The 27,726-nt window shown below is 37.1% G+C and overlaps 1 protein-coding gene across 2 annotated transcripts in view; it reads right to left on the bottom strand.

Moving 5' to 3' along the window:
• Window positions 1–27,726, bottom strand: part of LOC110025630 (lysM domain receptor-like kinase 3) — a 103,328-nt gene that overhangs the window by 2,630 nt on the left and 72,972 nt on the right. For both annotated transcript variants that reach the window (XM_020726209.1, XM_020726210.1), the window contains 4 exons: window positions 21,304–21,455; window positions 21,121–21,218; window positions 20,886–21,033; window positions 10,920–11,027 (listed from right to left, as the gene is read on the bottom strand). In XM_020726209.1, coding sequence (XP_020581868.1) covers window positions 10,920–11,027; window positions 20,886–21,033; window positions 21,121–21,218; window positions 21,304–21,455 — 506 coding nt within the window. The remainder of the gene's footprint in view (window positions 1–10,919; window positions 11,028–20,885; window positions 21,034–21,120; window positions 21,219–21,303; window positions 21,456–27,726) is intronic.

Below are 27,726 nucleotides of genomic sequence, written 5' to 3'. Positions count from 1 at the left end.
ATATATATATATATATATATATATATAAAGATCTCGCCGTCTCCGCTCTGGCCGTCTCCGCTCTGCTAGGGTTTCGCCTCACGACGAACCCTAGCGTTAGCTTCGACTTCTCTCGTAACCTTCCTCGTCGGCTTCTCGCGTCGTGTGCCGCTTTAGATTCGGCAATCTGCGTCCCTCTGTTTGCTGCGCGTTTGCTCTTTGCTCTTCGTGTCACGTCTCCTTCGTTGTCGCCGCTTCTGCGCTTTGCTCGACGTGATCGTAGGGGCATCGTGTGCTTCTGCGCTGTTTCGCAGGGGCGTTGTCTCTTCCTGCGTCTGCTGAATTTGCAGGGTTTCCTGCTCCCTGGACTTTCTGGATTCTAACTTTGCTCTTCATTGCTTTCTTCACTATTCTTAACACTACATCTCCATCTATTGGGGATGACTTCAGACAGATCGTATGCTGCTGCTCTTGCGGGTGTCAACGCCGCCTCAGGTACACTCAAATCGTGTTATTTCCCTCATTCGCTTGAGTGAGAGGAGGATATCAAGAAACCTGGAAGAAAGAATGAAAAACCTAACATTTGTTTTACAGAAGCTGAAGGTATTCAACTTGCCTCCTCTTGTCGACTGAACTTAGTCGGGAAATTTCTGTATGGTCATCTAGAAATGGAGCTGATTCATAAGGAATTTGAGCTTATGCACCTAGTTGAGGAGCGAAAAATTGGACTGTTAGATGGAAGACACATTCTCATACAAATTAATAATGAAGAGGATTACAAGCATTTATTTGCTAAAAGAATAATCTGGATTGAAAACAGAGCAATGAAGATTCTCAAATGGTCCGTGGATTTTGACCCTCAGACGGAACCTCCGATCATTCTGTTTTGGATTCACCTTCCTGGTCTGAAATTTTATTATTTTACTAAAAAAATTTTGTACGCTATTGCCTCAGCTTATGATAAGCCACTCAAAACGGACATTTCTACTTTTAATCTTTCCCGTCCATCAGAAGTCAGAGTACTTGTTGAAAGAGACATCGCTTCATCTGCTTCTAAGGAAATTTGGTTGGGCACACAGCATCATGGGTATTGGCAAAAGGTAGTGATTGAGCATTTTCTTTCATATTATTAAAATTGTCGCATGTTGGGCCACTCCAATTCTCAATGCCACCATTTACATCTCAGTGCTCCTCCAGAGACAGTGATTTCAACTCCTGATCAACTCCAAGTTATTAACAATATTGATCATCAAAAGAATGCCCCCGAAGACGTCACTATTCTCGCAGGCAATATTACAACCATTCAGCCGTCTTTGGAACCTCTTATCGTGGGTGAGAGGAAAATTCTTCAGACCCCACTTGCCCTAGAACCTAACACCGCTATTACAGGTTGCAATACTTCTATTGTTTCACTACCGCCTCATCAGGTCGAGCAAGTTGTAACTGTCACTCAGGTTCATGTGGATCATGTTGTGCAACAGCCTACACCTGTCCAACCAACTTTGGAACAATCTATTGATCAAATGAGTCAATCATCGGATGAGGAATGACAGGTCTACACATCGAGGAGGAAGAAGAAGAATGGAGACCTACTTGAGCTCAGGAATCTGATGGATAATACTTTGGTTACTTCGGGCAATGACACTCTCTACACTCTCTTTACTAATTTGTTAGCAGGCTCAATTCCAAGAACTAAAGGTAGAGGGAGGACTAAAGTGGGACGTCCCTAGCACTTTTACACCCTTTGGTGGCTATTTGATTTACTTTTTTTTCATTTAAGTATCTTTATTTTATTTGAGTTTGTGTGTGTTTTTTGTAAGAGTTAGGCTTTTTAGGACCTCTCATGCAACATTTCTGTATCTTTTACGTATTTATATATATATATATATATATACCTATAAAATTTTCAGATCCAAAGAGATAATGGGAGCTTGAGTGTGAACTAATGTACCCTTACCTCTTACCTCTGGTTCAAGGTAGGGAGCTTGTTAACAAATGGTTAAGTTTTCTGTCATTACCCGAAGCAACCAAGGCATCATACATTAAGTTCTTGAGTTCTAGTAGGCCTTTATTCTTCTCCTCTTCCTAGATTGCTAAACCTGTCAATCCTCATCCAAAGACTGGCTCATCTATTCAGTGTATTGGTCTAAAAATTGTCGAGCAGGTGTAGGCTATTGCACAACAAGATCCCCTAGTGCCTGATTGACATTAACAACTTGTTCGATCTGATTAGGTGGTAGGGTTGTAGTAGAAAGCTCAACTATGGCACAATTTTGAGCTTGAAGCTGGGGCAATGTCTCCTCATCCACCACCAACTGATGTTCCACAAGAGGTATAATAAGTGAGCAACCCCCCTCAAGGACAAAAGGAGCAGGCCTCAAAGGTTCCTCCACAGGTCAAGTAGTCCCCCCAAGGGCAATTAAATCAGACACCAACTCCTGTCTTACCAACTCCTGTCTTATCCTGTCTTATGGTAATTTCCTCCACAGGTGGAGTAGATGTGTCCAGAGCAGCGGGGTTAGACAAATCCTTATGCAGTTGAGCTTTAAATTTCAAGTTAGGATGAAGCCTGTGGCATTTGTTAAGGATATGCCCAAACATCTTACAATGAGTACAATAAAATGGTCTATGTTCCATCACAATTTGTTGCCAATATCCATTATTTGTTGTGCCCGGCCAGACTTCCGTAGATCAAGTAAAGTAAGAAAACCTGGTTAGATTGAAGGTAGGTATATTTAGTTTCATAGAATTCTCAAATATGACCCCAACAAAGTAGAGAACCTGATAATTAAATAGATACAGCTTAAACCAGATAAATTAACAATATTGGTAAAGTGGGAGGTTCATTGTTTTGGTCAAAATCAGAAGACCACTTGAGCAACTCTAGTGAGTTTTCTGTAATGTTAAGATATTTACTAGAGAAAATCTTAGCGTATTTTTCATCCATGGTTAACTGAATCAACACATGTCTCTCACAAAGAAGTCCAACTTTCCACATTCCTACTAGTTTGAGATCTTCACAACTCTTTCTGATAACTTCTATCGAGGGGTGCCCCAACTGAAATTTTTCAATGAGAGCGAACTTGCATTTCTCAACCAAAGTAGAAATTTCTAAATCAGAGAAAAAAAGAGTTGTTTTCTCACCCTTCCTACTCACCTTCTTAGCAAATGGGCAGTCACCTGTACTATCACGATATTCTCTATAAATCGACGAGAAGACAACAACAGACTCCATCAGATGGTTACCCAGCACATGGGCGAAAGAAGCTTTGCGGGGTTCAGCCAAAATGGAGGGAGCCCACGAAGCAAGGAAAACAGACCGAAAGAGGAAAGTTATGATGGCGACGAAACCTAAACCTACGATGCTCCCCTTCCCTTCTTCTTCAAGTACGACGAGGCGTCGGGAACAGTGGACGATGCGATGGAGCGAGGCTGGGGCTCGACGGGAATGATAATTAACTCTTGAAGCCCTTTAAACTCCAATGTAGACCTCCATAATTCAAGTTTTTTCAGGGCTTTTTCTCTTGTCTTATGCACGAGATCAACAAAACATCATACACCAAGGTACATCCTGTAAATGTCCAGTAAGACCATCCATAATTAAAGCAAAAGATACGGGCTTAAAGTCGATCCCTGATGTAATCCAACAAAAATAGGAAAATATTTGGTCAATCCTCCTTCAGTTTGAATACAAGTAACATCTCTAGTATACATATCTTTAATGACTTGAATATAAGTCATATCAACACCTTTCTTATTAAGAACTCTCAAAAGGATATCTCTTGGAAACTTATCGTAAGCTTTTTCTAAATCAATAAAAGTCAAATGTAGATCCTCATTATCTTTGAATTTCTCCATAAAACCCGAGAACTAGTTCAAATGATTAGGAAAGAAAGCACTGGCCTTTACCTCCAACAACAAAATGGCCTCGTCGAGAAGATGTGAGGTAATATCTTGAAAGCAAAGCACTGGTCTTGACCACTCAACGGGGATGACAGTTAACTCGTGATCAATTTCTTACAAGTACGCATAAAAGATAACCCGAGCCACATAAGATGCTCCAACCTTCTCGGAACTAATTATCTTACTCTTAGCTTGGACGTAAGCGCCCCTTAAAGAGGAGCAAGACATTCCTCCCTAATGTGACCAGCATGTTAAATCAGATTTGAGGTTTGGAAGTGAGCCCCATAAATGAATCAAAGCTTCAGCTCCCTAGCTAGTTCTTAACATCGAAAGTAAGCCCCCTAAATGGATTAAGGTCTCCTTTCTCATACTAGTTCACATTAAATTTGAGATTTGGAATTAAGACCCTTAAATGGATTAAGGCATCCTTTCCTCAACTAGTTCTTAAGATTAAAAGTAAGCACCCTAAATGGATTAAGGCCTCCTTTCTTACACTAGTTGAAATAAAATTTGAGATTGGAGGTAAGCCCCCTACATGCATTAAGGTATCCTTTCCTCAACTAGTTCTTAAGATGAAAAGTAAGCCCACTAAGTGGATTAAGGCTTCCTTTCTTATACTAGTTCAAATCAATTTTGAGGATTACAAATAAGCCCCCTCGATGGATTAAGGCATCCTTCCCTCAAATCAAAACAACTTTGTGGTTTAGAAGTAAGCCCCCTAAATGGATTAAGGCATCTTTCCCTCAAATCAACTTCAATCTGAGGTTTGGAAGAAAGCCCCTAAATATATTAGGGCATCATTTCCTCAACAAATTTTAATGTTGACCAGATTATGTTGATAACACAATTAAATTTGGTTTGATAAAAAATTGGGTTGTTTTCAACAAGTACACTATGTCTTAGCGACGCAACACAGTTGTTGGGGGTTTTTGTTGGCATCAATTTTTTATGCCACATGTGCGGGATTTCCACTTGAATGACACGAGACTGTGTTCAATCTCCGGTAGTTTAAGACATCTGGTAGGACCACCTGATACGAGCCTAGAACACGGAATCAGGATAAGTACCGATTCAGCCCTATCAAGAGAATTCACTGTGGGGTAATGTTAGTTCTGATGCGGCACATATTTAATGTCCATTTTAGTGTTTAGAGACCATAATCCGCCTATTCGGAACCTCGTGCAATCAAGGGCAGTCATCAAACTCTCCCACACACTTTTTGGGAATATTGGGGTTCAGATTGACCCACCCGCACAGAGTTCCGGGACGCCTGTAGGCACTGATAATCCGTGAATTAAAATATTCAAATGTGCATTTTTGACTTACGGGGTCATATTTTAGTGATACATGATTTCTCATAGCTTCCAGATCAGTATAAAACTCTCTAAGTACATCCAAATGTAAAATTGAGTTTTGAACCACTCGAGTCATACTCGGCCTTGGGCGGCGATTTTTGCCCGATACAACGCACCCTTGGTGTCCAACCCAATTTGCAAGAGCCTATTTTCATTCCTGGATATCTTCAGGAGATCCGAAGATCCATAAAAACCCTCCGCGCAAAGCCTTGACGAAGAAGGGAAGAAAAGATCAAAATTGAATTTTTTTTTTTTAAAGGGTGGCGCTTAAGCGCCCAAAAGTGGCTCCTAACAACAGTGTAGGCGCCTATGCGCCGAAGCTATTCCATAGCACTGCTTTAATGTGGTAAACAAAGAAGGGGGCGCTTAAGCACCCCAATTGGGGGCATAGGCACCAATATTAGCTTGAAATCGCTCCAGATAGAGGCGGGGCACTAATGCACCCCTCATTGGCGCCCAACGCCAAAAGAAGATGTGTGAAGCAGAAATACAGGTGCATATACGCCTAGTCTCTAGTGCATATGAGCCCGGGGCACCAAATAGCTCGGATTCGGCGATTCAACCCCTAGGCAACCGTTTTCATAGGATCTCCTTGGCATGACCAAAGATTTGCCTTGAAGAGAAGGGAAACACCATCATATGAAGAGACCTTTTGAGCCATGGGAGAAGATTAGAGGGGGGAAAAAGCAGAGAGCTTGGGACTCAACAAAAGGGGGCAGGCAGAGAGAGTTTAAGCTGGGAGAGAGCTCTAAGGAAAAGAGGGTTTCTTCTACCAAAACTTCATCTTCTTCCTCATATTCTTCCTCTTCCTCCATCACCCTCTTGAGAAAAGTGTGAGGGAAGATCTTGGAGGAGCTTCTCTAAGAGAAAGCTTCATTCCCTTTAGAAAAAGAGAGTTCTATCCCACTTGGAAGAAGAAAAGCTTCAAATTTCCTTTGGAAGAGGAGAGCTTAATTCCAACAAGAAAGGAGCAATAAGCAAGCAAAGAGAGCCTCATCAAACATCACAAAGGTTTAATCCTTTAAAACTCCTGTATTTTTCTTTCTTAGAGCCCCTTAGGTATGGATGATAGAGATTTAAGGACCTGGGCTTTATGTTGGAGGAAAACTCCCTTAGATTATGAGCATTTCATTGAAAATCTCAACGAATTTTGAGCTCTTCTTCTAAGCCCTTGCACAAAAAACCAATCGGCCGGGAACCTAACATTTCCATGATTATTCGACGGCTACAACACTTTATGAAGGGGTTGAAGCCACCTTAATCTAGAGAACATGAAAAATTTTTTAGTTCTCATACTCTAGATCGCAAAGGCCACATTCGCAAATGAAATCCTTCATTTTCATGAAGGTTTTCTTTTCGTGAAAATTTTCTTCGCGCTTGTTAAATAAGTAGAGGTAGGCTCTCCGTTATGTTGCGTAACAAACAGTAACTACGACTTTATCAAACCCTAAATCCCAAACGTTAGAATGAATCAAATATGCGATTGAATGCAATGGGTTTCAATTGATTGCATGTCTTACATGACACGTTGCACAGATAACCACTTCGGTTCAATCGGTCGCCTGGCCCGGTCCATCGATCAATTAGGTTCGATCGGCTACCAAGGTCTGATCACCTACACTTTGGTTAGATCGACCTCCAAGGCTCAATCAACCAATCAATTGGGTTTGATAGGGCACCAAAGTTGAATCACTAATCACTTCAATTTGATCGACCACCAAGGCTCGATCAATAAAATCAATCACATTGGTTCAATCGACGATGAAGGCCCAATTAATAAAATTAATCACTTTGGTTTGATCAGCCACTAAGGTCCGATAAAAAAAAAAACCAATCATTTTGGGTCGATCGACCATCAAGGTCTGATCAAACAATCACTATGGTTCGATCGACCACCAAGGCTCGATCAAACAATCAATTGCATGCCACATTTCTTGCGCTGCCTTTGCATATGTTGTAAGTCATGATTGAGTGCTTGAATTCATACATGTGTGCGCATGAGAAATACTATTGCATGAAATTCAAATTTTTTCCTTTGGCATTTCTCGCATGTGGTGTCTCCTCGGGCACCAACACTCGTGGTACCACCGCACACGTCACCATGTGTGGCTCAATGCTTGCAAACTTTTGGTGAGTGGTGGCTAGCAATACTATCCCACCGGTGTGCAAGTCACCCAAAAGGAGAAAACGCTACATCATCTCTTATAGCGTCACACTTGAATGTCATAAATATTTCATCTTGTGTGTTTAATTTGGGTCACGCTTTAAAGCCACTGAACCCATTGAGAGCACGTGTGCCACCTGATTGTGTTATTTTGCATGATTGTATGTGCAGTACCTATGTGCCTTGATAGATAATTAGGCTCGCTAGGTGAGTGACCTTAAGCATTGTTTGCCGAGTAAATCTCAATGAGTAATGCGAGTTATCGTATTAGGATCAACACAAGTATGACTATGCTAGAGTTCTAAGGGCTCTACTATGTCACCTCGCACATACGAACTCACATTTAATAGTACGTTATATTTTAAAATTATACAATTAGCAAAGCTAAGTCATATGTGAGGCCAACTCTTTTTAAAACTCTTTTTGAGTAACATACTTTAGATCCCTTGGATCTTTAGGACGAGACCAGTTTTGGCGACCCCATTAAAATCATACGACAACCCTTACTTCTGCAATGTGCATGCACTTAGATGATGTGACTAGGCTGGAAATAAGAAGCATAGGTAGTCCTTTTAATGTCTATTTATTGTTTTAAGCTATTTGATTACCTTAGCCAGGAATATTTTCTATTGTTGTTTTTGTGAGTTTACTAGAGTTTGAGATGTGCGCACTTACATATATAGGGGCATTCTTCTTGCAGGGAGTCATGCCTAAAACGAATGAAAAGGGAGGAGCAAGTAATGATTTAAATACTAACATTTCTGTAGGTGTTATTAATGCTCTCTTTCTGCCAAGCATAACTCATTATGAGTTGCATGAGTATAACTCGTACTAACCTCTTCTGCAGGTCGAGTCTTGTTTTGAAATTTCAAAATGTATTTTTAGAATCCCAAAGAAGTTTGTATCGGAAATAAAATATGAGCACGGGTTCTGAGGCGTATGACGCATCGAACTACGTAACGAGGACCAGGAGCAGCTGCTCATGTCTCGTACCAAAATTCTAATTTTTTATTCATATATAAAATTAAAATTGGACATGTATATACGAAGTTCAACTGTCTTTTCTACTTTCTAGGATATGTTGTCGACTCAGCAGCATTTGGGTCATTAATATATTTATTTGGCTGTTATAAATTGCGTTGTGTGCCTGAAATTTACTCTTTGCTTGTAGTTTGTCTGGGCTCAACGAAAAATGCAATCTAGGCTCATTAATGGCCCAAAAATAACTTTTCAAAAATTCTAATAACAAAAAATTCAAAATAAACTAAAATTTAGGATTAAAATATCCAAATTTTAGAATGAGCAATTTACTTTCTGCTTTACTTTCTTGAATTGCCTTTGGACCGATTTTAAAACGGGCTACATAGCACGACAATCACCCAAATTATCCTTAATAGGGCCACCACATTTAAATTTAATTGCAAATAATTGCATCATTCTTCATGTCCAAAGGAGGAGTCCCTGTGCTCCTTCGATCGACAAAGTTAAGTAAAATTTCTACTTAGGAGGTTGTCTAGCACGATAAGTGTTAGAGGCATGTCCCCGACTGAAACAGGGAATAAGTCCTTTGTGATGTGATTCCGGCTCTGTAGCCGGACCTACTTTATGGTTTCACTCCAGCGACATCATCATAATTTAATTGACGGGTATAAGTCTCACCTTACCTCTTCTATCACATAAAGTCATAAGAATTAGTGGTTGCTTTCCTCTAACCTTAGAGCTACATGGATTCCCTCGAATGATATAATTCATAAATTCCTGACAAGGGGTCTCTAGTCGAGTTGGGTCGACTACCTTCACGACTAGGTAAACTTGAGGTTTGCATAGCTTGGGATGACAGATCTAAGGTATCTTGACCTGGCTAGGACGTGGGAGGTTGAAAAGTTATTGCGAGCATCCAGTCATGTGATCCGTAGCACATGAATCAATAATCAAGGGACTAGAGAAAAAATAAACCGTGAGGGTCATATGAAGAGTACCTTGTCAGACGTGGGAGGTTGATGGACCTGCACAGACTTGATTGGCTCCAAAAAGTTTGATCAATTGCTCCATCTGGTTTTCCAAGGATTCAGATGATCCTGGGATGTTCAGAGTAGGTTCGGTTGAGCTGTCGTACGCTAGGACGTCATCGTAAGACCTTTGATAACAGAGGATCGGACCAGAGGTTTGTATGTCGGCTTACCGTGAAGTTTTCAACACTTGTCCGAAGTTTGGTTGAGATGGCATGTAATCGCAAGTGAGGTGATTGGTTTGAGATGGCATGGACGAGGATTGAGTACATTTTGAGTTCAAGGCGGAGGATTCGACCGAAGAAGTAAGAGTGCTGAGAATGACAAATTCTGCTTTCTTCCCGACGAACCTCGGTGAAGATTGCATGAGCACAAGGAAGAGGATCCATACCTAGAATGCGAGAATGCGGCCCTGGACTTCGTTAAGGTCTTTACTAAGACCGGCCAAAAAATGGAACATGCGATCCTTTTCTACGCTCTTCTGGAAGAGGGATTGATTGGCTAGAGAATCCCTGTGTAGTCGTAGTATAGGTTGCATTCCATCCATAGTGCAACAACGTCATTACAGTAGTGGGTCATGATCCTTGACCATAGTTCTTCTGCCTCCCGAATTTTCTTAGATGCCTCATAGAGTTGACCAGAATTTTCTTAGATGTGATTGAATGCAATGATATTCACTTTATTTAGACAAGTTTTTGACATAAATATATATTGAATTTAATTCTGTAGTAGATTGCATGACTTCCATCTTCACTTCATAGAAAAGGAACCATCTTAAAGTTGCCTGTAAACACACTTGAGATGATTTTTTTTCTCATTTTTATGGAGTATTTAGAATGCAAGAGACTTGAAGGAGTTTCAAGAAAAAAGAGACCAGGACAATGTTATTTGTTATAACATTATTTCTCTTGTTAGCTACTGGACCTAATACTCGCAAGAAGAAAAAGCAGATAACATCAAAGATAAGATTATCCGGATAATCCAAAGGTTCTTTTTGCCACACATGTTTAGATTCTCTCTTCTGAGAATTATAATTGTGCATTTGCGTTTCTCGTACCTTATAATCACCTTTTGTATCATTTTCTTTTTCTTCATTAATTGATAAGGGATCAGTCCCTAACTTCTTGATAAAAAATAGAAAATGAAGCAACATTTACGGTGAAATTAGATATAGCATCAATGATAATAATAGAGCAAAAGCCATTGAAATATTAGACAAAAAAAAAAAAAAACATTCACAATAATGTCGTTATGACCTTATAAAGCACATAAACCTAATATACTGCAAAAGTGCAATCAGAAATAGTCAATAGTTTGAAGCAACACTAGCATTTTTGAAAAATGAGACCAATTATTTCTAGATAATTACATCTTTGTGTAATCTATTATCCTAACAAATTTGAATCTAGGAATCTCACAAACAAACAAGTAAAGGCTATTAATACATTTTGCAATCGCATCTCAGTTTAATATTCATGATTAGTTAGCACAAAATGAGCGAACTATTACCTTATATACACAATCGTGAGGGTATAAATCCTTCAAACTAGGATCAATGTATTCTTTCAAGCTTGCCATACTAGTTGAATTTGGAGCTTTCTTCAGAGCTGCAAGCATCTAAAAAGTAAAATATAAAATACATCCAGTCAGTCATGGAAGACTAAATTAACTTTCACTCTAATAAAGTAAATCCAACAAGTAAAAATTACAAAATATTTGCAAATTTTAAAGATTATAATAGCATATAGAAACGTGCACAAAATTTTATCACCCATATGATCATGGATTTTAATGAACATAGATTCCTCGCTGCAAATCATTATTGTAGCTCTAGGGCTTTTAGTTCAGGAAATGGTCTCTACTGAGCTCTCACTTTAGTAAGAGTCCGTGATCAGTTTATAGCTCAAGATGACTAAGGTCATCACATCAAAAAAGGTTCTGAAGCCATATCTTTTCCAGTAAATACGGAGACCAAAAATCGAAATACATTGCAGACTAAATACCTACTCATATCATGTTCATGACCATTTCAAGAAGAGTAAAAATGCTATTCACTTTTATTGTTCCAATGAACCACGATGCTCACTTTCCTCTCATCAATAATTACAAATAGTCTTTTTTCATGTAGATAAATTCGTTAAAACTAATAAAAAAGATTTTTCTATGAAGTTAAGATGAGTTTGCGACAAGCTCCGTGTGTGAAAAGTACATAATGACCATAAATTGAAAAAGGTGAATAACAGCTAAATAAGATGAGCACTTGAATATGCAGACAATGGTTGGAAATAATTTTAAAAATCCAAATGATTCAGGTTCAAGCGCTCACTCTATCATTTCGACCGCTGTGTCACTTAAATAACCCTCATTCTATCAAATATAGAGCTATTTATGTTATTTCTTTATATGATTAAAAAATATATATAATTTTATTTAAAAAAACAAAAAAAGAAAAAAAAGAAAAAGAAAAAGAAAAAAAAAAGAAAAAGAAAAAGAAAAAAAAAGAAAAGATAAGAAAAAAAGATGAAAAAAATAAAAAAAGGAAAAAAAGACAATGAACAGATGTCGAGCTCGACGACTAAGCCCGACGCAGCCGCACGAGCAGCAGAAGAAACGAGCGACGGAGCAGACGACGCACGACGATGAGTAGAAGACGCGGCCGCACGAGCAGCAGAAGAGATGCCGACCTCGATGACTGAGGCCGACGCAACCGCAAGAACAGAAATTAGCGACGAAGCAAACAACGCCCGTCGACGGCGGCGACAACAACAAATCAAACGGAAGTGACGAAATCGACGAACAACGAGCAGAGCTTGATCAACGAAGAATGGGTCTAAGTTTTAAGTGAATAAAAATGGGTCTAAGTTTTAAGTGAATAAAAATGGGTCTAACCCCACTGCTATGGACATTTTAGTTCTACCAGAAGAGAATACTACTAGACAGAAGGTATTTTTTGCCCCTGAGGACCCACTCCCCCCCCATGACAACCCCATCAGGCTGATTCTTCGAAGGAGGAATGACAGGTTTACACTTACACGAGGAAAAAGAAGAATAGAGATCTACTAGAGCTCAAGAGTCTTATGGATGATACTTTGGTTACTACGGATAAAGATTAACACCTTACCAATCTGCTAGCTGGATCAATACCGAGAACTAAAGCCAGAGGCAATACTAGATTGGGATGACCCACACTTTTTTCAGCGCCCGGGTGGTTTTTTGGGTATTTTTTTATTTCCATATGTACTCATCTTTTACATTTTTTTGTGTGTGATTTATTTTTGATGTGTTGTACCGTGTGGGTTGGGTGTTTAGGCCCACTCATACAAACCTATCTATATCTTTCTCTTTAATATATCAGCCCTTGGATTTAAAAATAAAAAATATATTGCTTGTAGTTTAATATATATATATATATATATATATATATATAAAAGCACGAAGCGAATATATTAATAAAAGAAAGGTACAAATAGGTTGGAAGAAAAAGCCCAACTTGGCACCCCAAGCACCTAGCATACAACACATGCGTAGGAAATACATGCATACCCAAAAAAAGAACCAAGATTAAGAAGTAGACATAGAAAATGTACGCCAAAAGTCTGCCAACACTCATAAATTCAGTTAGCTTGCGAATGAGTCAATTTAGCCCTGCCTCTGCCTTTGATTCTAGGACAGGAGCCAGCTAACAAATGTTAAGTTTGTTGCCATTAACCGAAAGAATCAATGTATCATCCATCAAGTTTGGTAGTAGACATTCATTCTTCTTCTTCCTAGATGTGTAAACTTGTCATTTCTCATCCGAAGATTGGTTCATTTGCTCAGTGGATTGGTCCAAAAATTGTCGTAAAGGTGTAAATTGTTGCACATCATGAACCCCATGTGCCTGATTAACAGTAACAACTTGTTCTATCTAATTAAGAGGTAGAATCTCAGTAGAAATATTGTCACCCATTTTATCAAAGTTTGGTTCTAGGGCAGGTACAGTATGAAATGTCTCCCTTGCCCCCATGAGAAGAGGTTCCATAGGAGGTCCTACATCATGAGCTTTGTGTGGCATATTACCCTCGAGGATAGTGACATCTTCAGAAGTATCCTTCTGATGATCAATAGTGTCAATAACTTAGAGCAAACCAAGAGGAGCGGAAACACTGTCTCTACCTGAGCACTTTGTTTCTTTGGTCTTAAATGAGAGTGTAGATAGAGTGGTCGAACATACGACAATTCGAGCAATACAAAAGGAAATGTTCAATCACAACATTTTGCCACAACATTCAATCACAACATTTTGCCAATATCCATGGTGTTGTGTGCCCAACCAAATTTCCTCAGAAGCGATTAAAGTGATGTCTCTTTCAACAAGTACATTGGCTTCAAAGGGACGAGAAAGATTAAAAGTAGGAATGTCCGTTTTGAATGGCTTACCAAACACTGAGGCAATAGAATACAACACTTCTTAAGTAAAATAATGAAATTTCAGGTCAGGGAGGCAAATCCAAACCGGAATGATTAGTGGTTTCGTCTGTAATTCAAAATCTACCGACCATTTCAAAATCTTCATTGCTCTGATATCAATTCAAATTAACCTTCTAGCAAATAATTGTGTGTCATACTTTTCATATTTAGTTGATTGAGGATGTGTCTTCCATCTAAAAGTCCGATTTTTCACTCCCCAACAAGGTGCATAAGCTCAAATTCCTTACGAATAAACTCTATTTTGGGATGGTCATAAAGAAATTTCCTAATCAAATTCAAACGGCAGGAGAAAGCAAGCTGATTACATTCTGCTTCTGTAAAAAAGATGGTTGGTTTATCATTCTTCCTACCAAACTTCTTCATATCCTCCGTCGACACAAACGAATGAGAGAAAAAAACACGATTTAGTACTTGAGGTGTGAACACTCACAAGGGCGGTAACATACGTTCTGTCTAAAGTCATCACCAATAGAAGGAGGTGTGGGATTAAGCACAATGAAGGAAATAGAGAGCAAATGACGAATCCAACACAGGCCGCAAGGAGCGGAGCAAAGGAAAGCCTCTCTGATTCGAGCACAGATGATCGCCGGAAGATGGTCGTTCAACGAGCAAAGTCGATGAGGGCGACAAAGATGTACACTGCAACAGCAAAAGAACCGCAACTGCAAACGAACGACGAGGACTATAAAAGGGGAAGGCGAAAAGCAAAACAGACGAAGTAGAAATAAAGGCAAAACCGACGAAGAGCTCGAAACACTTCTTCCTCGAATGCGAACAAAGCGAGAATCAAAGGAAACGCTCGAGTTCGCCATGAAGTGAAACCCTAGCAAAGCCTTCCGATATATATATATATATATATATATTGAAAAGCCTAAGGGATGATTTTATTGAAATAGAAAGGATACATAAAGGTTGTATGAGAGAGCTCAAAAGAGGCACCCTGCCTATACGATACAAGTACAGTAATACCAAAACAAAAAGATACAGATAGACTCAATAAAAAGTAAAACAAATTTAAAACATGTAGAAAACAAGTAGCTAGGGATGAGCCAGTTTAGTCCTGCCTCTTCCTCTAGTTTTAGAAGCGGAGCCAGATAATAAACTTGAAGAGTCGTGTCATTGTCAGGAGTAACTAAAGTATCATCCATTAAGTTTCCAAGTTGGAGTATATATATAGGAAGATTGTGCCGCAAGCCTTAGCTTGTTGGTGGCAGGGTCACTGTAAGTCCCCTTAGGTCAAGGGTTTGATCCCACTATGGCGCGAGGGCTCTAGAATTATAGGCACATGGTGCGGGTTGTCAGCATGGGGCCTAAATGCGCATGAGAAATTGATATTTGGGCCCCTGCCAAATATCGATTTCCTTTTTAAGAAAAAAAATATAGGAAGATATAACAGACCGATTGATAGATAAATTGATGGATAAAGTAGCATCTCATTTCTTCACCCATCACATATCCAAATGTGAAATAAGTGTTAAGATTGTGAACTAGGACGAAGGAGAGAAAAAAGTAGGCGAGGAAAAAAAGGCACAAAAAAAAGAATAAAAAATAATCAATTTTTAATACTGAAAAATCAACTTATCAAGTTTGGTAGATATTAAGGCTTGTATGAGATTAGTTATTGTGAGGTAAGAGTTTATTTCAAGATTATTTTTTGTTTAGATTTATGTTAAAGCTTAGTAACAAATAAATGACTTAAAAATTATATAATTATTTAGATTATATATAAGAGAATAAATTTCAGGGTGATTGGTGCTAAGAATCTTGTCTGATTACCAGTTTTAAATTATATATTATACCCATTTCTAATTCATGAAACAAAATTGCATTATCCTTATGCAAGTAAATATTTATATTTATTTAAACTTGGATGAAAGTTATGTATTTGATAGTTATTAATTTTGTGAACTTAAGTAATGTTAATATCCCATCATTTAAAACAAAACCATCATGCATTACTTGTAGGTTATGTAAAGCACGTATTTAATGGATTATGACTGTGCTAGCATTTTATCAAAATAATATATTTGAAAGGCAGGGTATATAATGTATTGTTACTCGAGAAGATGAATCGAACAGTTGAGCTGGAGGGAAGACGAACCAAACAATTAGGCAATTAAAGGACTGATGAATACGAAAAGAAAAGTTTGGGAAGTCGACAAGGGGAGCGAAAAAGCAATAAGCTTGGGAACCGAACAAACGAGTCCATCCTATAAATTGACCGAGATGAAGGTGCTCTAGGGTGTTCGACCAAGGAGCATAGGAGGAGGAAAGAGGAGTGGCGTGTCCTCTTACCGAAGAAGCGACACGCGGTCGAAAAGGGGCAACAGACCAACGAAGTGAACAACAACAAAGAAAAAAAGATCCAACAACCTCTCCCAGAGGTTTGGAGTGGTTGCTCAATGATGGAAAACTAAGTTATACTTGAGATCTATTGAATTTATCATATTTTCCAATGACTTGAGTTATAACCTTATGGTGATGTGGGGTGGTTATAACATACTCCACTATCTCATGATGGAAAATGAATATCAATATTTAAACATGATTTATTCCAAAGAAACAATAGGAGATATAAAATGAAAAGAAGAAAACTAAGCAATTGCATGTTAGAATATGATTGATCTCGAGTGTTAAAATTACTACATTGGAATAGCAGTGTGCATGATTATTAGACATGTGACATTTTTATTATGATTCTATCAATACAATTACCCTAGCATTATAAATTGTCCTTAGTTAAGCAAATGTCATTTTATGATGATTATATGCAATGCACTGAACAAGTATATAAACATAATTTAATCCTTGGCTTTAGTTCATGATTAGCATTCTAAGTTATTTTATTTCTATAAGTATTTGAATTATATATGAATGTTAATTACTTTACTAATATTCATAGCTCATCAGGTTATTATTCTAGTTGAAATTAGAAAGAGAAATTGAGCTTGAGTTGAGAATCATGAGAATCATGTTTTAAATTCATTATCCTATGTTTTGATGCCTAAAATTAATATGTGATATGAATCATACTAAGGTTAATGTATATGATGAAATTTTATTGTTATATGTCCATAAACATTGATGTTCATTAGAAACTCTGTATTTAAACAAATGGAATATTTTGGAATACTCAACACAATTGATTATTTCACTTAACAAGACCAAGTAGTCTTAGGACGAGTGCCCACACGCTCGTCTTGAGCTCAACACTTTATATAGATAACCCTAGGCTCGTAAACAACAAAGAGTTTCATAAAATTTGGCTCATAACATGCATTAACTCAAAAATAAATTTTATTTTCTAAAGCATACCTCAAAAGGTTTTTCGGCATCAATTCGCTTTTCTGAAATTATCGATTTCACATTTCCTCCTTCCTATCACTAGAAACGTTATTTCACTTCACTGATTTGGTGCTAACTTATTTTTAGAAGCTTGCAAAAATCAATTATGCCACTTCTAGCATAAAATCGGTGCCTCTGAAGACTAAAGAAAAAGAGAAAAACACAAACAATAAGGTAAGTATCAAAACGAATGGGTGAGGAAGAAAATGAACGTCTCAAACAACGTAAGAGAGAGATTCACAATTACTTAAATTGCCCCGGAACCCTGGATTGTGCTCGGCGGCACTCAGTCTTGCACCTAGTTTGCCTGCTAGCTCACGGCCCTTGCACTGTAGCAAAGATCGTGAGGCTCAGCTTCAGACACATATGAAACAAACAGGAAAAAGAAAATCGAAGCTTGGGACTCCTTATTTGACAAACGAATGGATTAAAAGACGTGAAGCAGATGGGAACAGTGTGGGTACGAGAGATTAAGGGAGGATTAAAAGAATTAAACATATTAATAAAAATTAAAACTTCTTAATTTTATTTCTCTTAATCTGTTCATTATTCATACAATATGCTTTCTATAGAATTGATCAATTTCCTGCGTCGAATTTAATAAAATTAATTCAAATGAATTTCTAGCAATGTAAAGATTGGGGTACATTTCAAATTTACCAAATTTTATTTGATTTCTTGAAATTTGGGCATTACAGCTCTCCCCTCATCAACATTTCGTCTTCGAAATTTCTGAATTGGAAAGAGGGATATTTCCGCAGAATTTCTTTTTTTTCAAGTAGCTTCATTTTCAAGCTTGTGCTTCCACTTTTTCTTCACAAAAGAAATCTCTAAGTTTCAAAGTATCTTAACATCAGTTGCTCAAATCTTTTCAGGCTTTTCAATATATGTTAGATTTTTCTGTACCTGAATATCTTCATGTAAAATTCTCTACTCTAAATTTGAAACTCATTTTTTTAACATGGAATTGTGAAACACATCGTGTATAACTGACATATCCGCAGGTAACGCTAATCTGTAGGCAACTGGACCGATCAATTCTATAATCACTAAAGACTCGATGTATTTAGGACTTAATTTGCTTCCATGGCCAAATCTAGTTGTAGCTTTCATTGGATTGACTTTTAAAAATACGAAGTCTCCAGCATCAAAGGCGATTGCTTTGTGCATCGGGTCGTAGTATTTCTGCAGTCGATTCTGAGCAGTTTTCAATCTATCTAATTAATCTATTTTTTTCTCTTGCTTCGTCAACTAGCTCAGAACCTAACATTTAGTGTTCACCCAATTTAATCCAATTGCGTGGAGTTCTGCACTATATGCTATACAGTTCTTAATAAGGAGTCAATTTAATGCTGGAATGATAGTTATTGTTGTAAGAAAACTCGGTCATTGGAATGTGATCATCTCAACTGTCTTCAAAGTCGAGAACATAAAGCCTTAACAGGTCTTTAAAAACCTGAGTTGTCCTTTCAGATTGTTCGTTGGCTTGTAAATGAAATGCAATGCTAAAATGTAATTGTGTACCTAAACCTTGTTAAATGTCTTTCCACAACCTGGACATAAATCTTTTATCTCTGTAAAAAAAAATGACTTGTGGAATTCCATTTAATCTGATAATTTCTTTGACATATAATTTGGCCAACTTTTCTACTGAATCTGTCTATCAAATAAATGAAAAATGTCAAAAATAACCCAAATACTGTCGTGACCTTATCTGGATCGAGAAAATCACATAACAAAATCCATAGCAATTTCCTCCCATTTTCATTCAAGTATCGGCAACAATTGTAGCAATATACGGGATCTCTGATTTTCAGCCTTTACAATCTGAAATAGTTGATATTGAGATATATATTCAACAACATCATTCTTCATACCCGACCACCAGAGTGTCGACTTCAAATCTTTGTACATTATCATGCTGCATGGATGAATTAAGTGGCTTGAATGATGAGCTTCTTATAGAATTTATCGTCTCAAATCAGAATCAGCAGGTACCCATATCTGCAGCATTTTTCGGATAATGTCATCTTCATCAATAAACATACTGATCCTCTTTCATAATTGATATTGTTTTAGGAGCTTTAGATACTCCTATTATCTCTCTGAGTTGACTTCATTCTATCCATCACACCATGTCACTTGATCTTCTAACTTCCAAATGTAAAGCATCAATTTCTCAAATCAACTCTAGCCTTTGAGTAAGAATCCAACATGGACTACCTGTGGATTTACAGCTCAAAGTATCGACAACTACATCTGCTAGGCTTGAACAATACTGTATATCCATATCGTATTTTTTTATCAACTCTAACCAACTTCACTTCCTAAAATTCAACTCTTTTTGTGTGAAAATGTACTTCAGACTTTTGCTTTGCTTGACATGTCTCCTACGTGAAGCTTTGGTTTAGTCCTTACCCACACCTCGAGCTTCCTCTCCCACTTCACTAGTCGCCTCACACAACTTCTGCTTCGCTTGAGATGCCTCCTACATGAAGCCTCACCTCTCGATAGTAATTGAAGTTTCCTCTTATTCCTACGAGATGCACGCCTCATTGATCTTCCTGCAGGAATTCTTCTCGCATGCAACACCGCATTGCAAGTCTGATCCCTTCTCTGCACAAGAAGTCCATTCGTCTGCTTCAGCTACGGCTCAACCCAAAACTGAAATATTTCTCTACAGCTAGTACTACGCCAAGCGTGACCTACCCTTATGGCTCGGGTTCTTCTTCTTCTCTTTGGCTAAGGCACGACAGTTTCTCCTCTCTTGGTCTCTCCTGCTATCTCTCTCCAGTTATGTTTGATTGGTTCGATTGGTTCGAAACAAATACGACTCTTATGTTGTAACCGAAAAGATATCTATCCCTACACCTATTGGATTTTTTATTATTATTACTATTATTATTATTATTAATTTCAGTTATTACAAATGGTTTGGCGGAATTAAGGGGATAATAATTATTATTTATCTCCTAGTTACACCTTGACACTTTGATTTGAGAGTAGCTCACAAAAAATTGATTCTACCCAGCAATAACATCGGACAAAAATCCATACTTAACCATTCTCTACCTAAAATTCTCTACTTAAAAATGTGTGAGAGGCTCAAGTAAAGCCAAAATGTAAGTTAAATCTCCCTTCGGTGTGGCTTTTTTATAGCCTATAAGGTCGAAAAAGCAGTTGGAAAATTTTGCTTTGATTAAAAACATAACATCTTTCCAACTTTTCTCAGAATGTGCACTATTTTGGGAAATCATAATAGAATCCATAACTTAGAAAGAATAAATAAAGAGGTTCTTAGAGTAAAAATTAAAAAAGCAGAATCCACCCCAAATAAAACCAAAAATATGATTGTTCATTCTTCAATTTATTGATAATTTCTTCAAACAAAAAGTTTAAAAGAAAAATTAAATTTCAACTAAATGTTTCTCCTTAACAAAATAACTAGGTGAAAAATGATTTAAATTTTATTTTTGTATCATTTCCATAATAATTTCCTTTTCATTTTCTCTTTCTCACTTCCGTCAGACAATATATTGTGAAATAATTGTTATAAGCAGATGGCATAAGCAGAATATAGTTATTTGTTGGCTAGAAACTTCTCAAGAGGTACAAGCTGTGTACCCTTTAATAATTATTACTGTCAATAGCTGAACTTACAATTGATGCCAAAGAGCGCCTTTGAAATTTCCCTGTAAGTGTTTCTTCTGTTTTGCTTATTGTCTCCCTGCCAGATATCAGTTCGAATAGTACGACACCAAATGCATAAACATCACTTTTGGAGGTAGCTAGACCATTACGCAAATACCTGCAGAATTGCAGGTATTAGTTGGAGGAAACAATGAGAGATTTTAACCTTAACTTCCAAAATTAGCTAAATCCTCATGTCACTAACTCTGGAGCCAAATAACCAAAAGTTCCCACCACTTTTGTGGTAGAAGCCTCCCCATCATTAGTTGGAGCAAGAAGCTTTGCAAGCCCAAAATCAGAAATCTGTATGGACAGAGTTTGCTCATAGCATTGTTTCAATACAAATAATGATAGATCAAAACAATTATCTAGTGTTTATGAAGTAGACCTTTGCCCTGAAGTCACTATCAAGTAAAATATTACTAGATTTTATATCTCTATGAACATAATGATTCTTTGTGTGCTCATGGATGTATTCCAGACCTTTAGCAGCATCTAGGGCAATCTGGACCCTCGTTATCCATGATAATGAAGTATGATCTGATAAAATAAAGGTAAAGCAACATGTAAAATTTTGCTGTCACAAAACATACATGGGCAAAAAATTGGAATAAATGAACGCCATAGGTGGAACTCCAATGTTTCCAATGAAGTATTTCCAAGAAATATTTTGGATTTCGCTCAAATTTCAGAAGCTTTCCAAGAAAAAAAAAATATAAACCATCTTTTATAAATAAAAAAGTATGGTTTAGTAACCAAGATGGCCAATTTGCAGAAATATGGAGGCTATTAGGAATCATTTTTATTTTTTGATTATTTAATTTTCATTTGAAACAAAACATATTTGATGTTTGTACTTGTTTTTAAAACACTCAAAATACCTAAAGAAAGTTTGGGTTGTGGGTTCAGAAAATTTTGACGCCCTCAAACTCACATTTTGTTTTGTTTGTTGAGAGAACTTTAAAGGGTCGAACTTCCAAAAGGCAAATGAAATTGTAGTTAAGACTACTCAAAAATTTCACCCTCATTTTGCGAGGATTGGTTAATATTGGGCTCAAGATTTCTCATTGGCGTAAGCCCCTCTGGTTAATTACCACTCATGATAACAAGAAAACACTTTAGTAAGACAAGTCATTTAACACTAAGTAATCAATATAGAGTAGCAGCAGATATGTGCTTTACATTATAAATTTTTTTATTTGGAGTTTCAAGCAGATGGTGGAGGAAATGACGGACCCGATCGAGATTCCATGGTTCTATCTTCCAAGGTTTCGTGGTCCCTGATCTACTAAGTTAAAGAAAGTAGTCAGCATGGGTTGCGTCATCTAAGGGACTCTTGTAGATCTGAGATGAATGTTTGTATAAGGATAAATTTAAGTCGACCTTTGCTGACAGAAGGATTTCTATCAATCAATTGAACCCTTATACTTCACAACTCAAAGAATAGGAAGTTGTTAGGGCACATACGGGTTGCAACCGTGACTGTAATAAAATGATGTCGTTTAGCAACAATCACCCAATTAGATGGCCTTGGTCGTAACCACGCCACCTTCTAATGTCATTTGGAGGCAAAATCACGTGGACAAAAAACTCGGGTTACATCCTTACTAGCGTGAAATTACTTTTAGTGTGAATATAATCGTACAGTTGACTTTACATCACTTCTATCGTGAGCTAAAGTCAATCAAAAGTATGACCCTTAACAAATTGTTGTAGATGGTGGATGTGAATTTGTATTAAGTTCATAAGTGATAATTTTACTTGAATAATTTTACTTGCAGACAAGGCGGACAGACAAATTATTTTTTTTTTAATATGAATTATATGAGTACTAGTTTGGTGTTAACCCACGTAACATTACTAAGCTATTTATTGAAACATTTTGTATTTTAGCTGAAGCCCATCCAGGTGTTAAAATTTCTTAAGATAGTGCATATTTCATTATTGCATCCATACCATGCATTTTTATGAGTCTTCATACTCATAAATGATTAATTATCAAGAGTTTTATGTCCTTCAAAATATAATAGCGCACTTGGCATACTAAGAAGATGCAATTACACTCATTATAATGTATTTCCATGCTTTAAATACATTATACCAAGAAATCATTTTAAAAGGCACATATAAAACTTATGATTATATAAATTTTTCTTATATGAATTAATACATCGATGCATGCAAAATTTTGCTTTTAAGCATTTTCAATGTCGTCTTCTATTCGCTTGCAACAATGTTGTGAATCTGGTGGTGAAAATAAGCAAATGACATCATAGAATAATATTTAAAAATAACATTTATATGCTTGAATTTTAGCCATAATTTATGCAATTATATTTAATTCAATTTGAGAATCCTCTATGCTTAGCCCCAATCAAGCTTAGCCTCAATTTATGAATTTAAATATATCACATAATTTGTTAGTTATTCAATTTTTCATAAACCCTATATAAATCCTAGGAGCATTCGACCGTTCTTTCAACGTGACTTGATTTATAATCTATGTGATTACCGGTATATTGTATTTTATAATTTTATGTCGTTTTGAGGTCCAAACAAATCCAAGTTTCAAATCATTTTGCAAGTTTAAATCACAAAAAAAATTGGCAGTCTACCAACGTCTTTCTCATTTGGGGGGTTGCATCGGGGGTGTCTGCCTGCCCAGTCGTCTATAAAAAGTGTCGGCCAGTAATGTGAGACAATGCGGCTGGAGAGAATCTTCTAATCAATCAGTCTGTGAGACACAAGTAGGTCTTTGATTATCCTGCATGGATATAAAATTGGAATAATTTCCCTCCATTTATACATTTACTCATGAGATAGTGATGATGTCGGCAGAATGTTATCGGCAATCTAAGGAATTAACATATAATTCTTTCCTTCATTCTATCTCCTCTATTTACATCTCAACTTTTTTTATAAAATATATAATATGTATTTAAAAATAATAAAGCTCTTTTGGTAGCTACTGCGAGGAGAGTTTCTCGGCTTGGCATACATGTGAGAAAGGGAGTAAATCAGGGGAGAGGTGTAGATTTGGCTTTATTTTTTGCAGTTAAGCTTGCAAAAAGAAAATGGTAGAGAGAGTTGCGTGAATAAAATAAGTGAAAGCAACGAGATCCGCAAGATGATGATTCACAAAAATAAACTACAAGTCGCTCGGTCAAGGGCATAGAAAAGAAATGTGATTGAAGAAGGGCAGGCCAAGATTGTTTTTCTGATATTAATCTCAAAGAAAAAAAAGCTCCTCGTCTTTATTGCGTCAGAGGAACAAAGAGAAACAAAAGACAATGGAAGGGCTGCGATTGAGAATAAGGAGTTGGGCATCGGCTTCAGTGTTAGATACAAAAAGAGAGAGAATTTCGAAGGTTTCAATGCATCATGATCCCACCGTTACTTCCTCGCTAGCCCTAGCAAGGAAGTTTCATGTTTCAGCATATAGAGAAGAGGACAAACAGGGAGTTTTGAAGATCCTCCTACCGAATGATATCGTCGTTTCTCTTCCTCCAGCAGCAGTACCACAGGGGTTTGGTCAATTTGTCGCAAGATCGTAGAGAAGATTGCCAAATGGGTGTGATCAATAGAAAGTGGGTTTCGAAGATCTTTGTGTCACAATTCATTGTTGCTTTTTTTGATGAAGCGCACCAGAAGATCTTTGTAGGTATTTGACTGGAAAAGGAGATGAGCGGGACAGTTTTGTCTGTATTTGATTTTCTGTAATGGAGAGGACCTACTCTGCATAAAACTTTGAAATAATTTCTAATGGGGATACTCAGCAGAAGAGGACCAACTCTATATAACGATTTTTTAAAACAAAATAACAAAACATATAAAAAGTGCACCAAAAAAAATAGTTAAAAAAAAAACAAAAAGAACAAGCACAATGACAAAAAAATTGATCAAAATAGTCCATGGTAAATCAACTTGTACACTGAAATATTTTATGGATGGTTTCATGTTGATCCAACACAAAGTTCGAAGTAACCTAAATTGGTGAAAATAATGAAATAGGAAACTCTATATTCACTTTGGACTCTCCAAGTTGACAACAAATTTGTTGAGTTCACATTGAATTCTATAGACTTGAATCTGAACTCTTTAGATTGACTATGAGCTTAACATAGTATTATCAAAAATTAAAAATAATTAATTAATTAATCAAAGTCAAATTTCATCAAATTTGAAATTAAAATTTCAAAACAAAATCAAAATCAATCATTCAAATTAAACTTAGAAGAAAAAAAAACTAAATCTAATACCTAAAAAATACTTAACAAAACTTAAACAAACTCTTAATCAAATTTAAACATAGAATTGAAATAATAAATAAAACAAAATCAAAACATATAATAACTAATCACTTAATCCAAGTTTAAGAAAATTTTAACTTAAACTTAAACTTAAACTAATTTGACATAATCAACTACACTAAATAAAAAACTTAAAACTAAACTGCAATAAAATATATATATATACACCAATATAAAATAAACATAAACCTAAAATGACAAAAGTAAAACTAATCATAAACAAACCAAGACAAAGTAAGTTCAATCCTAAAGTCATTTAAACATTAATCGACATTACAACCAACCTTAAACATTAATCAAAATTAAAAATAAGTACAAAATAAAGTTAAAAGCTTATATGAATTTAGAACAAACTAATTAAACACTGATCATTTGATGATCTGTTTATGAGAGTAAATGTTTTAGTTTTGAAATGCAGAGGTAGACCTATAAAGAATTGAGCATATTGTATAAAAAATGATCTTAATTTATAAGAATTAAATGAAAATATGACATTTAATAGGACACATTTGAGAAAAAGGATACATGTAGCCAACCCCATTTAGTAGAATAAAGGCTTGTTATTATTGTTGTTGTAAGACTAACTTTATTCCACTAAATGCTCAACCCCATTTAGTAGAATTGAGCATTTAGTGGAATAAAGTTGAAGTCTTAAATATCGAGGTGTCCTCCTTGGAAGTTATACTAATGGAGCAAAATCATGAGGTATTAAGCCAAAGCAGACAATATCATGATGGATGAGAACTCAGGCTATTACATATTATAGGCTGATGACCTCATTTTTTGTGAGGTCTAGTCTTCCTCTTAGGATTTAGGATCTAGCCTTTGATCTAGCCTCAGGGACCTCCCTTCGACTATCTTAGAACCTTAGAAATGGGACCTGCCTCGTTCTAGAAATTGAACCTACTTCTGTACCGTTTTGGAGTTTCACGTGTGTGGTATCGACTTCTAGCACTTAGAAGGGTGAAACCAACATGAGGAAGCCCAAAAGAAATTCATATAGTACCTTTTGAGCCTTAGGGTGACCTTCTGCACAATTCATACTCCCGCGCGCACAAATCTTTGCAATTCGGAGAGTCAACGCGTCTGATCACCACGATTCGCATCACTTGCACCGTTACCTATCGAAGACTTGAATAAACTTTTGATGCGGATAAACCTTTTAAAACGATCGATCGCGGGTCGAAATTTTGTGAAATTTGAATTTCGACGCGTTTTTGACCCGATTGTCGATGACGTCGTCCGAGTGACCCCGGATGACAAAAAGGACTGCACCGGCGCGTACGAAGCGTTGATTTTGCCTACGGAGGACACTCATTTTGTTACGACGCCGCGCGCATATATATATATATATAAACCGAATTCTCCCTTTACTCTTTAAGCCCTAAATCACTAAACTCACGCACCCGAGCTCTGCCTCCCTTCCCTCTCTCGTTCGCGTGTCTGGCCTTTCCCTTTCTCGGTCTCGAGCCGACCGAGCTCCTCCTCCACACGAAAGAAAGTTGACCTCGTTCATCCTTGCCTGATATTTTTTTCTGCCCGCGACCCTCCTTCCCGAAGCCGTGCCAGTCTCCCCGAACTGTGTTTTTCCTTTTCTTGGTAGTTTGACTCTGAGGAGCTTGCTCTCTGGTACATTCGAATAGCAACTCTCTTATTCCCAATACTTCCTTCGCTGCCACTAGGCTCGCCACTTGGTCCTGGATGCTTTCTTTTTTTGGCCCGATTCGAGCATCAAGAGTGGGGTGTGGGTCTTCATTCTCTTCCCCCCTCTTCTCTACCTATAAACATAGTTTCTTTTGGGTTTTGTGGTTGTTGAAAAGTTTTCGAAGGAGAGGAGAGGTAGAGATTTTGGCTGTGAGAGGAGTTTAGGATGGAGATTTTCTGTGAGAGCACCTTTTTGAAGTTATTTCTTGTGTTGCAGTGCTTTACATTTGCAAAAAGAAGGTACCTCTTCTTCTCCTCCCCTTCCTCAGTGCCTTGCTTGCTTGCGGTTTGTCTCTCTGTCGAGCCTCCTCTTGCTCGGTTAAGTGAATAGTGCAACATGCTTATATGATATCACACTTATATTTTCTTTGAAATACTTGGTACTCAAGCATTTAGAGATGAAATGTGAGCATGTTTTAGGAATCAGACTTGGATATTTGCTTAAAGTGGTGGAGATATGGCATGTTCTTTGTTGATCCTATCATATTTATGTTGGCAGCGATTTGGATAATTAAAGCATGGCTTTAGAACAATTTTACTCCTCTTGCAAGCATGCTAGAATAGGGAGATTATTGCTTGCCTCGTTCCTAAATGTGTTCTTACTCATTATTTATACTTATATGGGAATGGAATGACATTTAAAGGCTAGAAGATATATATTTCCTTCTCCCCTCCCCTTCCTCAGTGCCTTGCTTACCCGCGTTTTTTCTCTCTGTCGAGCCCCTCTTGCTCGGTTCAGTGGATAGTACAGCATGCTAGTGTAGTTTGCTTTCTTGTATTTTGAGATATTCAGCATG

Source organism: Phalaenopsis equestris, unplaced genomic scaffold (genome assembly GCF_001263595.1).
Source record: "Phalaenopsis equestris unplaced genomic scaffold, ASM126359v1 Scaffold000318, whole genome shotgun sequence".
In the NCBI taxonomy this organism is placed as follows: Eukaryota; Viridiplantae; Streptophyta; class Magnoliopsida; order Asparagales; family Orchidaceae; genus Phalaenopsis; species Phalaenopsis equestris.
This window is presented reverse-complemented; position numbering and strand designations above follow the sequence as displayed.